The 18,115-nt window shown below is 38.9% G+C and overlaps 1 protein-coding gene and 1 long non-coding RNA gene across 2 annotated transcripts in view; one reads left to right on the top strand and one right to left on the bottom strand.

Moving 5' to 3' along the window:
- The window catches only part of megf10 (multiple EGF-like-domains 10), a 68,840-nt gene that overhangs the window by 42,844 nt on the left and 7,881 nt on the right, over nt 1-18,115 (bottom strand). Inside the window, exons 2-5 of the mRNA XM_085414715.1 lie at nt 15,799-15,934; nt 14,684-14,785; nt 12,531-12,631; nt 11,188-11,280 (exon numbers count right to left, since the gene is read on the bottom strand). Of these exons, the coding sequence (XP_085270841.1) occupies nt 11,188-11,280; nt 12,531-12,631; nt 14,684-14,785; nt 15,799-15,917 (415 nt within the window). The 5' untranslated portion in view covers nt 15,918-15,934. The remainder of the gene's footprint in view (nt 1-11,187; nt 11,281-12,530; nt 12,632-14,683; nt 14,786-15,798; nt 15,935-18,115) is intronic.
- Nucleotides 3,675-5,132, top strand: LOC146666606 (uncharacterized). Its single transcript, XR_014912783.1, has 2 exons — nt 3,675-4,292; nt 4,884-5,132. It is a non-coding gene; the product is annotated as an uncharacterized LOC146666606 (long non-coding RNA).

Here is an 18,115-nt window from a genome sequence, read left to right as displayed (position 1 = left end):
CAATGAAGCACCGCAAAAAAACTCAGGGACTCAAAAATACTTGTGGTTTCCAGTGCTATCGTAGCCTCCTAGTAGATGTACCTATAGTATAAAATTGAAAATCTTTGGTGTCATCTTGCTTGATTTTCAGAAAAAATAACAGATAGTTTGACTGAGAGTCTGACTGAGAGTCAAAACTAGTCCAAAATTTTTAATAGTTGAACACAAATCTGAACAAAATGTTCAGATTTGTCAATAAAAAGGTAGTAATAGCTCTCAGTTACATTTTAAGTCAAAATAAATAATTTGTTTGTTTTTTTTATTAGCAATAAATGTTATTTAAGGTCGAGCTCCTTCTTTCGACTACCACAAACAGCTTGGCATTTATATGCCTAGCATGCAGAGTAATGCTGCCATTTCCAGCTACTCCACTATTCTGAAGTTGTTCAAGTGATTAAAAGGCTCCTTTTCTTCCTTCTGCATTAGTGCGCTTCACTCTGGCCTGATAAAATGTACATACTCTCTTACCTCTGGCGGTTTGGCCTTGTGTGACAAACAGCAGCGGGGCTGAAGGGGGAGGAGGAGAATAGAGATACTAACATGTACATATAAAAAGCTCTTCCATTCAAGTCCACTATCACGATACCTTTTTGAAACCTGACCTAGATTGAATAAAAGCTCAAGTCCAGGAGCTTAGGGCTCTTCATCTACTTCCCGGAGAACAGATTGTTCTCTGTCATCAGCCTATTCAAAACAGCCACACACACACACACACACACACACATGCAGAAAAAATACTGTGGCACGGTTTTGTCACAACGCTGGTTGCATCACAGTCTCAAATAGGATCCTAAGGATTTTATTTTCTAAAATGTTCAACATGAGAAAAATTTGTCAGACCTCACATTGTTATCCTGAGCTCTCACTTTCTGCCACAGTAAATTCAACTGTTTTATGTATATTCACTTGAATCTGCATCAGATAAATTTTAAAAGCTTCTTCTAATCACAAACGAAGAAAGAGTATAAAAGAGTTGGGTGCGTAGAGAAAAGACTGGGAGCCAGTGACTGCCAGTTGTTCAGAGTGGGTTCAGATCTTACTCTCCACACTGGGGAGCCTGGATGTTTTTCCATCTATTTAGTGATTACCCAGCCTGCCAAAAATGGTGCACTCACGGGAACAGAAAGCACTGTCACACTAATACGAAGGATTCCCAGTGAGAAGAAACAGCTGTAGCATTCCTCCAGTTTTCCTCTCTCAGGAGGTGTGTGTGTGTCATCCTCCAGAGTTTTTAATTGTCACGTTATTTTGTTAAACATGTCTGTAGACAGGTAAATCAAACCAGTTATTAGACATGTTCACAATTTAAGGAAATGAGAGAGGGTTTTTAGGAAACACTGTTCAATGTTCGGTTTCTATGCCACATGTTAAAACAAGATCTAGAGAGTGATTAAAGTGGTGGGTTCTTTACAGGCTGTCAGTTTTAGTATCTACATGAATGTTAAAAATCACCTACAATTAATTATTTTATCTGAGCTGAGCACTAAATCAGATAAAACGTCTAAAAGAGGATGATTTGGGCTTGTTTTAGGGCGACAACACCTGGGCACTTTGCAGACATAAAGCCAACCATGAACTATACTGTATACCAAAGTTTTCTTGAGCCAAAGTGAGGCCATTTCTCAAACAGTAACAGCAACGTTTTTTAACGATTTAAATATTAATTAAATATTTGAATAATTTAAATAACAGCAATACTATAATTAGTTATAAAGCATTTTGTTGGCTTTTAGGGCTCAGATCACGAAATGTGTGGGCATTATACAAAATATTTTTGCTGTTTGAGGTGGAATTACGTTTAATCATTTCTGTCATTAGCAGACTACTGAGAGTCTTTGTTGACAACTAAGAGTTCAAAGTGATCTACCGATATAAACACAAAAGAGAATATTTTTTACATAGACAGTGAAACATAGTCCATAATATTGATGTTACTTTGATTTCACAGCTGAATTTGAGCCCCTCCTGACGATCTTGTGTTATTATCATGTGTACTAAATCACAAGCTCCACTGCCTCAGGTCATTTCCTCCCGCAAAAATTTCTCCTCCTGCTATTACTCCTAACCATAACCCACTCCTCCCCACCCATAAACACACACACACACACACACACGCACACATGCACATGCACACACAGCACATATTGTCTTTGCCATTTCCTGTTCTTCGTATGTCAAATTGAGCCTCAGACATATTGTTGTGGTTCACTGACCTGTATGAGACAGTCAGCAGATTAGTCTTTCTTCGATCTTTAGGCCATTTAATACATATTACAGAAAGCCACATGAATATGAACGGAGTGACTAGTTCCATATACTGAGCTATTTTTGCTACATTTTACAGAAAAACCTAGTCCCTACTTCAGCACCCATTTCAAGTCAAACATGTCAGTGTTTATTGATTATTGATACGATTATTGATGTCTTCCAACTGCAATACAGATTGTCCATCAGATATTAAAAACATAAAATCATTTTCTAACAATAGCTGTCATTACTGATGAAAAATATTTCCCTCAATCTTGAGCGCCTTGAGGTGACTGGTGGTGTAATTTGAATCTATTTAATCCAAGATGGGGTTGAGAATTAACTGGAAAAAACTTGAAACTTGAGTTCATAAATATCCTTGTTAACTCTCATCTGAGTATCAGAGGACATTATTGACCTAACCATTAAAAATGAATGCCTAGCCCTGACCCTTACCCTAAACCTACCCATAACCTAATTGTAACCCTGACACTAAAACCACATTTTGAGCCTCAAAAAGGCCTTCACAAAGAAATTCTAGCCTTAAAATTTTAACTGTGTAGCTGTAAAAGAAAGTCGAACATAGATTTAAGGGTTAGTCCCAAAGAGCTCAATGGTTTTCAGAAAGAGATCTTAATATGGATATGGACCGTGAAGGACTACTGCAGGGCAACTACTGCAGGGTTAATTGTGGAAGAAAGAAATGGCTTTGGACAAAAACTACCGAATTCATGTGCAAGTGATAAAAACAAAGCAAGATACTGTGTTTGAACTTGACTGTTCCTTCAATACAGTAACTTTAACCACATATTTTTCCCTCACTTGTCTCCTGGGTTTGCAACATTTTTTATCAAGTCATTCCTACAGCTTTTATTTTCAAATAAAATATAACAAATATAACACCTGTGTTTGCCTTTCTGTGCAAGATACATTTTAAGATTAAAAAAAAAAATGAATAAGCAAAAAATAGAAAAAGAAACAATAATTAACAACTGAAGTAATTTGTTCACACTTCTATCTATCACACTTTCTATCCACAAAGAAAAATGTGTGTGTGTGTGTTCCTGTCTAGCTATCTTTGTGAGGATCAAATATAGCATTCTACACAGCAAATTCAAAAGTGTTAAATTTTTTGGTGTTAATAGTCTCCTTGCAAAAGTAGAGTTAATTTTACTCTAAGCAGAGTCACATTCTTTTAATGTAACTCTGAGGTGTAAAATGATAGTAGTTAAAATCGAGTGTTAAAAATGAGTGTTTCTCTGTCAAATCTGGAGGTGTTACAATGGAAACATTAACTCTTGACCTCTTAACTCTGAACACCTACAGGGGCTATGACACCAACAGAGTAAATTCACAGACTCCGCCCCCAGCACGGCTCCAATCGAAGCTGAAGTGAAGCCGTTGTTGTGCCAAAAAGTGATTGTCTGCCAAAAACTGATTTCCAGTGTTTCTGTGTATTTTTTATGTGTAATATCTTTACGTATGTTCGTAAATAGACTTCGGTGAACAGGGGATACAAAGGGGTTACATAAAGAATTAAAACATTATCTGTTTTTTAAGTATCTTTACAACTTGTACTTACATTATAACCAATCCGGTCCTTTATCCCCACTTAAAATATTTTTACAGAACTATTGTAATATTTGCTGCCATTTCTGCTGTCCTGTTGGGCAACTTACTCTTACAAAATACATTTTTAATGTTAATGAGATTTTTTTTACTGCATAAATAAAGGTTATATAAAAGTCGCTGCCAAAAACTGATTGCGGCTTGTATCTTGCTACACGAATGTTGTTTGTGGCTCAAGATGACTTTATGTCATCCATAAGGGATGCATTTGACATATGTTTAACATATTATAGCCCAACAAGTTACTTATAGCACTTTAAATATGAGCAATCGCTTTTTGGCAAATACCGGAAATCAGTTTTTGGCAGACAATCACTTTTTGGCACAACACCGTTTCAGAACATTTTGCTACATATTTGAGTTGTTTGCCATGCTTGGTAAGTCACTTTTTCAAAGATTGTTTCAATTGTTATTAGCTTTTACTTCTGTGGCTCTTTGGAGTTGAGACAAAGCTGTGTGAAAGGCATTAGCCATGTTGCTCGGTGATAGCATAATATTCTGTTTTAGCTAGCTGAAAGGTATTGTTTGCGGGCAAATACCACAGCCTTGAAAAAAAGCTTGCATGTGAATTTTCAGTCAAACTTTTGGTCAAATACACCTAAAACAATGTCTAGAATGTGAAATGTTGGTATAATGGTGCTGCTTGAAGCCTGAAAACGATCGCCCATAAAAATAAAAAAAAAAACCGAGCAAACAGCAGTAGCTGACGTCCTGACTGGATTCTACGTTAGCATAGATCCCTCCAGAGTTTTGTGCACACGGTTTAGGTAAAAATGAAAAAGGTTGAGGTTTTACATTTAGTTCAGTATTACCTGTTGCCTGCGTCCTTGTCTTTTGGGAAAATACTTTACACAAGTAATGGCTCAAAGAGGATTTTTTTTTTTTTTTTTTTACTGTGCTGCAATTGTTTACTGGATTATTTGTGCCATTAATTAGTGTCAACTAATTTTTATTCAATCTCCACACAGGATATGCTTGTGAAGATGGAATATGGGGGAGAGCAGAAGTGCGTTGAAGTTCCACAAAGGGATGAATGAAGGACATGCATATTGTATTGAAGAAATAAGTGATGAGAATGCTGTTATTTGCATTTACCATGTCAGACCTTTTGATAAACAAAATTCTAATGAAAGTGAGAACATGTACACTGTTACATCTTTCAGAAAATGTTTTGAAATTGTGGTGCACAGTTCAGAATAAATGTTTTTCAAAAACCATTGCATCTTTTTAGTAAATGTTTATTTCCAAAAGAAATTTCTAGAAGTTCAGAACAGTAAAATTCCCGCTTTTTAGAATGAATTAGAAGATAACTCTTACGTAGTTAAACTAAAATACTCTTTGAGAGTTAATATATAAACTCTTAACACCAAGTGTTAAATTATCAACTCCAGACAGATTTGGTGTTTAACACTAAATCAGAGTTAACGTACCAACTCTCCAAAAAGAGTTAAATTAACACTCTCTGGTGTGGACCCATATAGACACTTTAATAGTGTTGAAATCAAATCCGACAGTGTTAATTTGGACATGATGGATTTGCTGTGTACTATACTTGTGAGAACCAACAGTCACTTGTGAGGACACACACACTGGTCCTCACAAATTTGAAGGCCTTTTTGAGGCTCAAAATGTGGTTTTAGTGTCAGGGTTACAATTAGGTTAGGTTTAGGGTTAGGGTTAGGCATTCATTTTTAGTGGTTAGGGTTAGGGTAAGGGGCTAGGGAAACCATTATGTCAATGAAGGTCCTCACTAAGATAGCTGAACGTGTGTGTGTGTGTGTGTGTGTGTGTGTGTGTGTGTGTGTGTGTGTGTGAGCAGTAAGCAGACAGGCCTGCCCTAAGGGACAGACACAACAAGCTCTTTTATCACAGGGTGAAACTGAAGACGATGGGACACACCGTGTGAGGCCCTCTTCCATTTCAGTATTCAGTATCTCAGTCTGCATGAACACGCATTTACAGATTCATAAGAGCAAAAATCACCTCTTGGTAAGTTTGCATCAACAAAATAATTTAGGGAAATGACTGTTAAAGGCAACAAACACAAACAACAGTCTCAAAATAGTGATGAGCTCAAGCTAGTTTACCAGATGCACTAAGATTTGCTGTTATGACGTTTGGGACTTTTTTGGTGTGTCAACTGATGAAGACACAAAAGGGAGAAGAGTCAAATACTTCCCCAATTTACGCACAGTCGAAAAACTGAATTTCCACAGTTAGAAGATAAAATCAACAAGAGACAAAGTAGATAGGCCAAACATTTCAGAGTTTGGCACACGATTTTCGAAAATTATGACAAAACCATTGCTTTCTAATTAAGTCTTTTCAGTTATGACATTTCCATTTCTGTTGATCATTGAATTTATCATGTAACTGTAGAAGTATTTAGATGTTATAGTTCTTTATTACTTTTACTTACTTTTGAAAGATCATGATCATTATTTCAACAGTAGAATATAGGAATGCTTGATGTGTTTTAAATCATACATTAGACCTCGGTGTCGGTGAGATACAAAGATGATCGCTCTTTGTTGTTTTCGTTGAGTAAGTAAGTAAAGTTGATTTATCTAGCCCCTTTCACAGACATAACAGTCACAAAGCGCTGAACGACAATTAAGATACAGTGTCAACAGTGAACCATGTTTAAAAACAAATGTCTTGGATTTCTTGGTGTCTGTCTCTGTGCTTCCCCTGTGGTCCTTGTGTTGCGTCTAGTCAAGTTATTTTTTCACGTCTGTGTTTCGCATTGTTTCAAGTGCCTGTCTCATGTTTCCTGTTTTACCAGGACAGTCTCGTGTAATATGTTAGTGTTTTCAGTTTTGCTTCCCAATGTGACCAATTCAACTAAAATGGCGTTTGGTACTGTACAGCAGTTGCTTTGTTTGCTCTCAATTTTGGCAGCCCTATTAAAGAATAATATCAGTTTTTCCTCTTTTCCTCGACATTTTGCCCCAACATTTCAAAGAGCTGGAAACTAAATACACGGCAGAAATGACGCAGGTTTCACGCATGCGTAGTACAGGAATCTAAGCGCTTTCAGTGTGGATGAAAACAATTGTACACAGTAGTGTGGACGCGAAGCATTTTTAGACTAAAACGGCATTTTCAAATTTATTCGGATTAGTGTACACGTAGTTTTTGTCTTCCTCTGTTTGTTGCTCGATTGTCTGCATATCACCCACTGAATTCCCCATGACTCAGGTTTTTAGTTTCTTTATACTTGCTTCTAGTTTCCTCCCTGTTTAGGTTTAGTCGTTTTCTTACTGTGCTTTTGTTTGTGTTCAAAAAAAGTCCATTTCCGAAGTCTGCATTTGGGTCCACACTCTCTCCACTCCACATGTCTGCCACAGCAGACACACAACAAAAGAAAATCAGCAAAAAACCTGATTAAATGGAAGAAAACTATTCCTTAAAAGACTCAGTGTCAGCTAAACAGAGCTGGAGTGATAAACTGTTCCATAGCCTGGAAGCTTTGTCCACTCTAGTCTTCACTCTTGTATGAGGTACAACTAATAGATTTTGAGCTTGTGAATGGAGGCAACAAGCAGCAGTGTGTTTAAAAAGATGTTTGGGACAAATAGTGTGGAGCTTGTCTATTTAAGATAAGATAAGATAAGATAAGATAAGATAAGATAAGATAAGATAAAACTTTATTAATCCCTCGGGTGGGTTCCTCTGGGAAATTTGGTGGGGAAATTTATTGCTCTGTATGCAATTGTGAGACTCCTAAAATGAATTCTAATATCAACCAAGAGCCAATATTGAGAAAATAAAACGAGAGTGTGTCAGGAATCTGTCTGCAGCATTTTTTATTGCTTGAGGTGTGACAGAGATGATTTAAGCCAAAATGAAAGGCATTACAGTAATCTAAGCGCATAATACAAATGCATGAAAAAATTTTCCCATTTCATAGGAGGAAACTATAGGTTGCAATTTAGAAATACTCCTTAAATAAAAGAAACAGGATCTTAAGCAAAATTTTATATTTGAGTCAAAGTTCAAGGAGGAATCAAATATTACACCAAAATTACCAAGTAAAAAGAAGCAATCATTTGACTGATTCTTGATTGTATATCAGGAGGAGCTATAATCATGGCAGTCTTGTCAGAATTTAAAACAAAGTAATTGTTGGAAAGCCAGTCACTAATGAGATAAACAGTCAACTAGGGTAGACAACCTATCCAGCTGGAGGCTTAAAAGACATAGTACAGTTGAATGTCATCAGCATCAAATTAATAAGAAATGCCTGAGAAAGATCGAATAATACCAGCTAAAGGAAGCATGTGAAAGGAGAATAGCAATGGACCCAGGATGGAACCTTGAGGAATGCCACAGGTTAAACCAGCAGTGTGGAAGGAGAATCTGCTTGCCCCAACAGAACGTCCTCTCACATAAATAGGAGGAAAACAGATCTAGTGGTGAGCGAGAGTTACCAACCAAAACCTTCAGCCTAGTAATTAAATATTATGGTCAGTATCAAAGGCAGCACTGTGGTCAAGCAACACAAGCACAAAGCAAAAGAATCATTACAGACCTTTAAAAGAACAGTTTCAGTGGAGTGCTGCTTTTGAAAACCGGACTGAAAAGGGTCAGAAATGTGTAGTTTGCATAATAAATAAATAAATTGATTTGACAACTTTATCTAATAATTTGCTAATAAATGGTCATTTTGAAATAAGCCGGTAATTACTAGGAGACGTGGCATCAAGACTAGGTTTTTTAAGTAATGGAATGACCTCAGCATGCTTAAAGTAAGATGGAACACAACCTCGCTTCAGTGAGCTGTTAATGATAGAAAGCAACGAAGGACCCAAAAAGAACAGAGGGATGCAAGATCCCTAAAGATGGTGATGAAGGTTTCAGCTTAACCATTATTCTAACTTAGTCACTTAGTGTAATTGAACAGAATGAGGTAAATGAATCAAAGCATTGAGGGCAATCCCCATTAGGCAAGGAACCTAAGGAGAATTTCGAGCTTAAGTCCATCACCCTATTTACAAAATCATGGAGAAATACATTAAAGTCATCGTCAGAGGCTATCAATGCATGTGGAGGAGGGGAGGATATAATGCTATTAATGGTGTCAAACAACACCCTGGGATTATTTTTATGATTTATCATCAAAAGAGGGTTCCCCGGGTGTCTGTGTGTGTGTCCATGTCTGGGTCTGGGGCTTGCTGAGGCTTGGCCGCTGTGGGACAAGGTCATGGAGGGTGAGGTTACCCCTCCCTATTTTTCCCTGCTTGATGTTGATGCCCCTCCCCGGTATGCTGGTACTTGTTGGTTCCAGAGCAAGTGGCCGAATGTTCTGGCATTCTGGAGTGGTTGACACAGTGACTAGGTTCAGACTCAGTTTGACTCTTCTTGTCCTTGTAGATTGAGCGGGTTACTGGCTCCATGTGCAGATGGGCCCCCAGATTTGGGGCATGTCTGCACATGTTAGAATACTCTTTATAGTGGCGTCAGCAGTGTGACAGCCTTTGGTGCAGCGGTGGTAGGGTGTGCCATTTGCACGGGTGCTGGTTCAATTTTTTGTTGCCCTGCAGTGTCATAGACGAAACAGAAGTGCTTACTGAGCCAGCAGAAGTGGCTTTCTCCTTCAAGGGTAGTCAACTGGTCTTAGAGATCCCATGCCTTCTCCTCCTCAACCTCCTCTGATTATCAGTCACTTTTACACATAGGGTCGTGGGGAGGGATGGAACATGTGCCACATGGGTCAAAGTTGGTTGGATGAGCACTGTTAACCAGCTGCCACATTCTCATGTCGCATGTGTTCCTTCATCAGTAGTGGTTTAGTCTAGATTTCACACAGTCCTACTCACTATTTACTCGTACTGTGACGTGCACCAACACATGGACCCAAAAGGCCTACCTTTGACACTAACAGCTGTTAAAAGTGGCCTACACCCCTGTTTCCTGCACCCTGTTTTTTGGCGGTGAGGTTGGCTGCTGATCTGGGGCCAGTCTGCCTGCGTCCCAGGTTCACTGCTGGCTGGAGCTAGCACTCCAATGGCACCCTGGGTGGAAATTTTGGCGTTGGCTGGCCTGCTCCCTTGAGGTTGTGGTATGGGGAGGCTTGGACCTCTCATCAAGTCGGCTCCGTCAGGAGGTTCTCGCGCCTGGGTTCCCATCCTCAGCTGATGCTGGGAAGGCTGGCCTCTGCCGCGGTTGGCTGCCTGCTGCCTCTGGTTGTCTGGCACTCCTGCCCTTTGGCTGTGGGCCCTCCACCGAGTCCTCCACCAGGTCCTCCCTCTTCCCCCTGCTGGGTTGGACCCATGGTTTTCGTCTAGGTGTGTGACCTCAGGTCTTCAGCACTTCTGGGGTCGGTGTACAGTGTAGCTCTCCTGAGTCTTTGACTGTCTGCCTCTGGCTCCCAGGGGTTTGTATTGCATTCTCTGACCCTCATTATCAAATATGTTGCATGAGAAATGCTCATACACAGAATTTCACAATTTTTCCAATTGTTCTTTCTCTCTCTCTTACACACACACAGACATACACCGCAGCAAAATTGTATTTTTGTTTGTATACTACCCGTTTTGTATTTCAGATGCTGTGTGTTTTTTGTTTTGTGATTTTCTTGTGAATGAAGTTGATAAGCACGTGGTTTATAAATATCACACAGTAAGCTATGTAAATCTTCCTTAATGCCTCCCGTGTTGTGCAGACAAAAAAAAGTGTTGGTGAAGTAGAGTCAAGTGATATAGTCCTGATGTCTTGCTGATAAGAAATGCTCCATGTGAGGAGAGTGCAAAATCCAAATCAAACAAAACTGACTCAAAACTATTATCCGTACTTCATGTCACCTTTAGCATTTTAGGAACTTGCTTTAAGTCAACATTTAGAGAATTAATCAATTGCTGCAGCCAGGTTGCACAAAAAGTCTAGTTGCTAAACTGGTCTGTTTACATAAAAAATCTGCCACCCACTAAAAACCCCCAATTCCCTGTGAAATTAAAATATATATATATATGTCTAAGGAGGACAGGTAGTTAAAATCCTATAACAAGTTCCTATGTAAGAAGATCTGATTACCAAAACTAAATCCATTAATTTCCTGAGTTCCTACATGCTCACGTTCCAACTTTTGACTTGCATGTGTTGTGACTGACATCAGTATTTTGGCCCTGCAGTATGTCTAGCCATTGGTGTGGTACAGTAAGACGAGAACAGTCTGATTCTCCTCTTGTGAGTTCAGAGTGTTTTTACAGAAAACCAATCCCACTCACAAAGTCATTATTGTGAACAGACAGCAACAGCTGGAGGACTTACCACTCGAGCAATTGGAGCCCCCCCAGCCTGGCTCACACTGGCAGGTGTTGGGTGCCATACAACGGCCATGAATACAGCTCTCTGTACAATGAGCTAGACATCGAGGAGACAGGGAGAGAGGCCAGGGATCAGCACGGTCCCCCCAAAAAATAACCCATCAAAACACATCTACATTAGAATTAGTCATGTAGTAGTAATCACATAAATGTTCATGTCAAAGACATAAATCTGATTTGTGAAATGGAAACTGGGACTTGCTATTCTTTTTTGAATGCTCTGTGACTTGACTTGACTTAACACTTTAAAGAGTTTTTGTGGCCAAAAACAGAATTGGACTTTTAGAAATTGTTTGCTTTTTCAATAAAATGTCAATGTTTCTTTTAGTTACTTTGTGTTTTCTACAGCTGACTGATTTAAAGAGTTTTTCAAGCAGATTTTTCCTCATGCAAACAAATATTTTTCTTTACAAGAAACTCTAAATACAGTCCTTGTAACAGACAACTCCCATCAAGACTATGATATATTTTCACTGTCCACTAATACCAAGCAAATGCCACTGATTTGAAAGATTATTACTCTTTTTAAAGCTGGATTTGCATTGATTAACCCACTTCAAACAAACAGATTCTTCTCTGACTTTACACAAATAAAAAGTAATAAATCCTTAATATAACTGATTCCTTCTCCAATACAACTTCCAACAGGAAACGGCAGGTTGCCTAAAGTGTCTGGCAAATTAAATGTGATTCTCAGAGCAGCATGTGATGCTTAGGCTACTTATAAAGCAGAGTATTTTCACACTAGAACAAATTCCCCTATGAACTCCTGGGGGACATTAACTGTTTTCTCCCTTCCACCACAGCACACATAACTTTTTCATCACTAACTCTTTCCACCATGAGAACAGGCTGTCTTGACAGAAAGCTTCTTTTTTTTTTTTTTTACTGCTGTTACAATTGTTAGTTTTGCCAAAGCAACACCTGTCACTGCCTATTAAAAGGGAGGGATGTGGGTTGTGTAATAGCCTTGCTGGGAAGGTAAGTGTGACAAGATATTTGAAAAGAAATATTCATTACAGGATTTAATAAGTGTGATAAATGGCTGTAAGGAAAGTGTTACTAAAAGTTGACCTTAAGCAAAATCACTATTTGTCTCACAGAGCACTGAAACTTGCATAAGATGTCTTCCTGACTCTCTTAGTGTTTAAGGAAATAGCTTGAAATCCTCTAAAGCGATAGAAACATGGCTGGCTGTGTGTGTGTGTGTGTGTGTGTGTGTGTGTGTGTGTGTGTGTGTGTGTGTGTGTGTGTGTGTGTGTGTGTGTGTGTGTGTGTGTTACTCACGAGCACAGATCTCTTCTTTCTCATAGAAGCCTGGGCAGCACTGAGACTTCCTCCGGTACATGGTCTTGTTCCCACTACGATATGCTGTTCTATAGATCATCCTGCAGAAAAGAATTCAAGTCACATACAAAATTAGACACTGAGTAACCAATTATTTTGTTTTTCAGCTTTTATTATATTATTAAAATGTGTAAAGTGGATCATTGACATTAATAACCAAAAGCATCATTTAACTCTAACTCTTCTCCAAAGAGAGCAAAACTACTGCAAAATCTACTCTATGTAGTGTTACTAATAGCTCATCTTCCACTCTGAGTTGGGCTTGTGTATTAAAAGCAGTGAGTAAGACTAGAAAAACTCTATATACAATACTTTTTCAAAGTATTGTATATAGAGTGACCTCTCTCCCAGAGCTCCAGTTTGGTCACATCTACATGTGTCTTGTAGAGGATCCCTAACATTGTAGCCATAATGAAAGGTTTCAAAGTATGGACAGCAACATGTATTTTGGATTTGGATGGGTAAGTAATGCCACCGTGTAGGAGGTGAAGGACAAGAAATTATTCATTGTTAAAGCAAAGGTTAGCACCACATAACTTGCTTAAATAAACTACCACAGGTAAATCTTACATTTTGTTGACTTGGACAATTTAAAGTGCAGGGCCAGAGAAGTTAAGGTAGCATTAATTAGTTACATTGATGTTGTGTGATAACACTAAAGTTGACCTAGTATTTTTCCGATGTTGGGTAAATCATTCCTACAGTTTAAATGAGCCGCCACTGACAACCTGGGTTGCTGTGGAGAAGCAGGGATTGGTGCAATTTGTCCTGTAAGGCAGGATTATGAGAGGTGTGCTAACGTGTTGGTGCCATACTCTACCCTACCCTTCTGAAAGGTGTAAATAAATGGTGATTAGTGCATCCATTAGCCAAAATGCCAGGTAGTTGCTAGGGCCACAGTACTTGATGCATGTTCAATCATCCAGGTAAGTAAATCCCAAAAAGCTTATTCTGTTCTCTGGACGTAACTTTTTCAGTGGAAGAAATATTTAATCACTCATCCAAGTGATTTCTTCAGTCTCAGCTGACTGCAGGTTTCCCCAACCCTCTGAACAGTACATTTTAATGAAACAAGCTGAAACTAACACCACTGACTAACAATAGGGGTCAGTTTCTTTATCATTAATACTGTCGTGATGACGAGTGCCATTCATCGAGAGTTGGGGAATGGCTGCAATTACAGCACTGTAAGATATTGAAAGATGTACCCTTAAGCACACAAACAGTAATATAGTGAACAGTGTTAAGTGCCAGGAGGATTGTTGTGATTTATACATCAGGGATAACATGCAACCTCTGGCTAAGCGGATGGCGCAGCACAGAAGAGCTAACTCGTCAGGCCAGGACTCTGCGGTCTATTTACTACTACAGGCCAGTGGACACTCTTTCAGTGATGAGGATGTATCCCACATCCTGGACAGGGAGGAATGCTGGTTTGAGCAGGGAGTCAACAAGGCCGTTTACATGAAAATAGAAAGACCATCTCTGAATCGAGGAGGGGGCCTAAGGGTACATCTTTCACCATCTTACAATACTTTCTGTGGATGCAGGCAGGATTGGACACAAATATCGCAAAGGCAGGTGACAGAGACAGACAGTGGGAGCAGACAGTAATGGTCAGAAATTTGGTGGGAGCAGAATTCAAAAGAATAGTCTTGTTCAAGGCTCTAATTCCCAGATCCTCTTGTCTGCATGTTGACATGTCCCCGGGCAAAATACTGAACCCCAATTTGCATGCATTGGCATGTGACTGTCTTAATTGTTAGATAAAAGTGCTGTATGAATGTCAGTGTAACTGGGTGAATAAAAGGCTCTATTTAAGTTCCAGTCCATTTAGCATGTCTACATTCTTCTGTAAATTTTGTCTTTATTATTACAACTTTTATTTGGTAAAGGGGGTAAGCCACTTTCAGACCTTGTTTTTGACACTGGCAAATGAGACCACAATGAGGTAAATATACAGCGACAATGTCTGATTTAAATAAACAAAAAAAGAAAAACAACAGGGAAAAACTGTGGTACTGCCATTTAATCAAACCCATTATCACCACACATTTCCATACGTATCAAGTATCATTTTAATTGGTTCTTACCTGTGTTTGGTGCACTTAAACCAGTTGAGGATGTCAGTGCAGCTGGTGTAATAAATCTGATTAAAAGAATGGGCATATGACTCCTGCACTGTCACAGAGTAACTGAAACCACAGAAAGTGAAAAAAGAAAATGGATATCAGACATGAAACCAGTGTGTGGCTGATGATAGTTCATGACTGCCTCATTAATCGTCTCTGTTCAATTAGTTGATTTACTTCAAAAGAGATTGACACACAATAGATTGACACTCAACCAACTTTTATGTCCTTAAAATACCTGAGAAAACTAATTGCCTGTTTGTCCAAAAGCTTTGTTTTCTTAGAAGAGATAATGATACAATAAATAGTTTATAAGATTAAAAATTATAGGTCTTAACATCTTTATGCTATGCCTGCAGGGCAACCAATTGAAGTTATTGGCCTTCATATAGAAATATAATTATATATATAGGTGTCATTTGTTTAACAATGGAAATGCATATGGTTTCTAATATCTTGTGCAAACTGTTGCAGTGCTGGATTTATATATTAAAGTGAGCCAGTCAAAAGCTCAGGTTTCAGCTTTCGGTTTCAGCAGAGAGCAAAAACTGAAAGTACTCTGCAAACAAAGTACTCTGCAAACAAAGTACTCTGCAAGTTTTGACAAACCTTGACAGAGAAACTTTTTGTGTTCAGCCTTGTTTTGAAGATATGTTTCTGCGTTATGAGGCTGAACAGAACAGATTCTCTGTAAGTCATGTAAGTCTCATCAGTAACCTCTACAGGTAAGTCTGTGTGTGCACAAGCTCTAGTAACTGTGTCTTTAGCATTCAGTGGAATGATGGTACTATAATTAGGGAAATGAGCGATGCTCAGCTTTACTGGGATAGTCCTGAACATAGAAGTTTTTTTCATCCTTGCAAATGGAAAAACAGACTGCTAAGTATTGACACTTTAAACACAGCTTAAGAAAGTTATCAGGTTGATAACACATTTCCACTGTTAGTGCATTAGCATGTAGTGTTAGTATCAGGGGCGTAATGTTACGGCGATGCTTAGTATAGTCTGGAGGTGGGTAAAGGACACCTAATGCTGAATGCCTTTATTGCCCTTCATGGGCTATTATCTTGACTAACCTCTCCCAGTGGCTGCAGACATTGGGATCCTCCAGGTTGAGGGAGGAAGCGATGCAAGGCAAGTTACAGAAGACTACAGTCAGCAAGACTGTCCTGTGGAGCAACAGTGATGTAGTCATCGCTGTGAGGGCTGCACCTTAAGACAAGGAAGAAGGAGAAAACACCATTTAAGTTTCTGTTGTCTGAAAAACATTCGGTAAACTCTGGTGATTGTAAGCTACCAACAGTCCCTCGGGGTATTTATTTATGCAATTACTTATTTCTGTACTTATGTCATTCTGAAATTTCCAAATCCAATATCATTGTCAATTCCTAATACATCTGTGCTTTACTATGTTTGTAGTCTATATGATCCTGTTTAATTTTGTTCTCGACATAATTGTTAAAAGTCAAAACCAACTACAATGTTTAGATTCTGCTGAGATCTGTACTTTTCTGTACTTTTCTCATGTACTTTTCTCATTTACCATTTACACTCTCAGGGTGTAAATGGTAGATAGAAAGCACTTAGATGTAAAAAGTGCTTGTGTGAATGGATGTGAATGAGGCTTTGAGTGCTCAAATAAAGTAGAAATGTGTTATATAAGAAACAGTCCATTTACCAGAAGTATGAACATGTATTTGACACGATTAATTATATTGTAACTGACATAATTTGACTTTAACATAGATCCTGTTTTAATCAGCTATTCCAACCAAATGCTTGAGATACAGAATCTGAACTTTTCAGCTGATACAGATGTGTACAAGATTGTTTGCCCACCTATGAAAATTTCTTTTGTGCAGGGAAACAACCCAGACCCAGTTTTTGCTAAATCACTGTTTGAGGTTTTCTTTCAAAATCTTTACAATTTTCTTTCCTCGTGGTTCTTTACACTTTGATGTAAACCTGTTCCCACCAAAGCATTCCCACAGCATAATCCTCCCACTACTGTGTTTCACTGTGGGGATGCTGTTTGTTATGGATAGGCGTAGCTTTGGGTCACGTGGTGTCTGTAATAGTGATTGCTATATCACCTGTTCACGGCCCGAGGGAAATTTTGTGAATGAGTGGGTGATGGGGGAAGTCGACTTTTGCTGACCGCTCAAGCTTGGAATGTTTTTGATCACTGTTTTTTTTACGGATTTTAAGGATTTGATAACAAATAAAGGAGTTTTAACTTGGAACTTTGACTAACGTTTTAAACAGCGGGCGCGTCAACATTATTCCCCTATTCAGCTGCTCGGCGACTCAAAGGCTTGAAAGTCGCCAACATTTGTCAGCAAAAAGTGCGACGGCAATGGACCGTCCCGCAATCAGCGCTGAATAAACGCCGATGCGAGCCCACACACCGCCGCCACTACACCCGTAAAAGCGGCTAGACCGACAGATAAGGAGAAGACGACGGTGGTATGTAAACTGTGTTTTTGTGCTGCGTATTGTTTGTTTGAACGCAGTTTGGATTCTGACCATACGAAGATGTTTTTGTGACACGCCCACCGCTACGTTTGCTGTTGGATTTGGTGTGTGTGAGTTGTGGCTCTGCAGGCGTTCAACTGAGTTTGAAGGAATTGCTGTTGCCTTTGTTTTGGATTTTGGCATGCTGCTTATGTTGAATGCTTAAAATAAGTGGATCACAGGCTGCATCTGTTGTTGGAAAAACTGAAAAGGATAAAAGAATAACTTCCCTCACTGAGAAAGCTCTTGCAAACAAAATTGAAACCATCCAAACAGATCGGAAAAGGCATGTAAACAAAATGAAAAGTGTTATTATGTCTCTTAAAGAGCTAATGAAAGATGATAAAAATCATTCACAAGTCAAAAAACAGTTTGATGAGTTAACACACCTGTTTAAGGATGCCAGTGCATTGCATGAATCTTTACTTTCTCTAATCTCATTTGATGAGAAAGATAAACAAAATACATGGTTCTCAAGCATCTCTAAATACAATAAAGGGTTTATGGAGGATGTTAACATATGGCTTTCTGAAACTGATAAACATTCAGGGAGGCCATCATCTGACAAGGCACAGTCACAGGAAACTTCCCTGGGAGGAGAAGTGGAGGTTCGAGAGCACACTGGAAAAGAACCACAATTATCTCTTAATCCTCAGAATGATGTTAATGATGACGTGTTGCCATCCGACAGTGTGTCAAATCAAGGCAGTAGGTCAAGCTCAAGAGTATCATCTACTTCATCTGCATGTCTCAGGGCAGAAGCTGAAATGGCCGCCTTGCTCGCACGTCAACATATGCTGAAAGAAAAACACTCTCTTGAAGAACAAGAGGAACAATTGAGGAGAAAGAAAGAACAACTTCAGCTTGAAGCAGATATAG

The sequence above is a fragment of the Rhamphochromis longiceps genome, linkage group LG7, assembly GCF_057381845.1.
Source record: "Rhamphochromis longiceps isolate RC_006_pf linkage group LG7, R_longiceps_female_GT1.1, whole genome shotgun sequence".
NCBI lineage: Eukaryota > Metazoa > Chordata > Actinopteri > Cichliformes > Cichlidae > Rhamphochromis > Rhamphochromis longiceps.
This window is presented reverse-complemented; position numbering and strand designations above follow the sequence as displayed.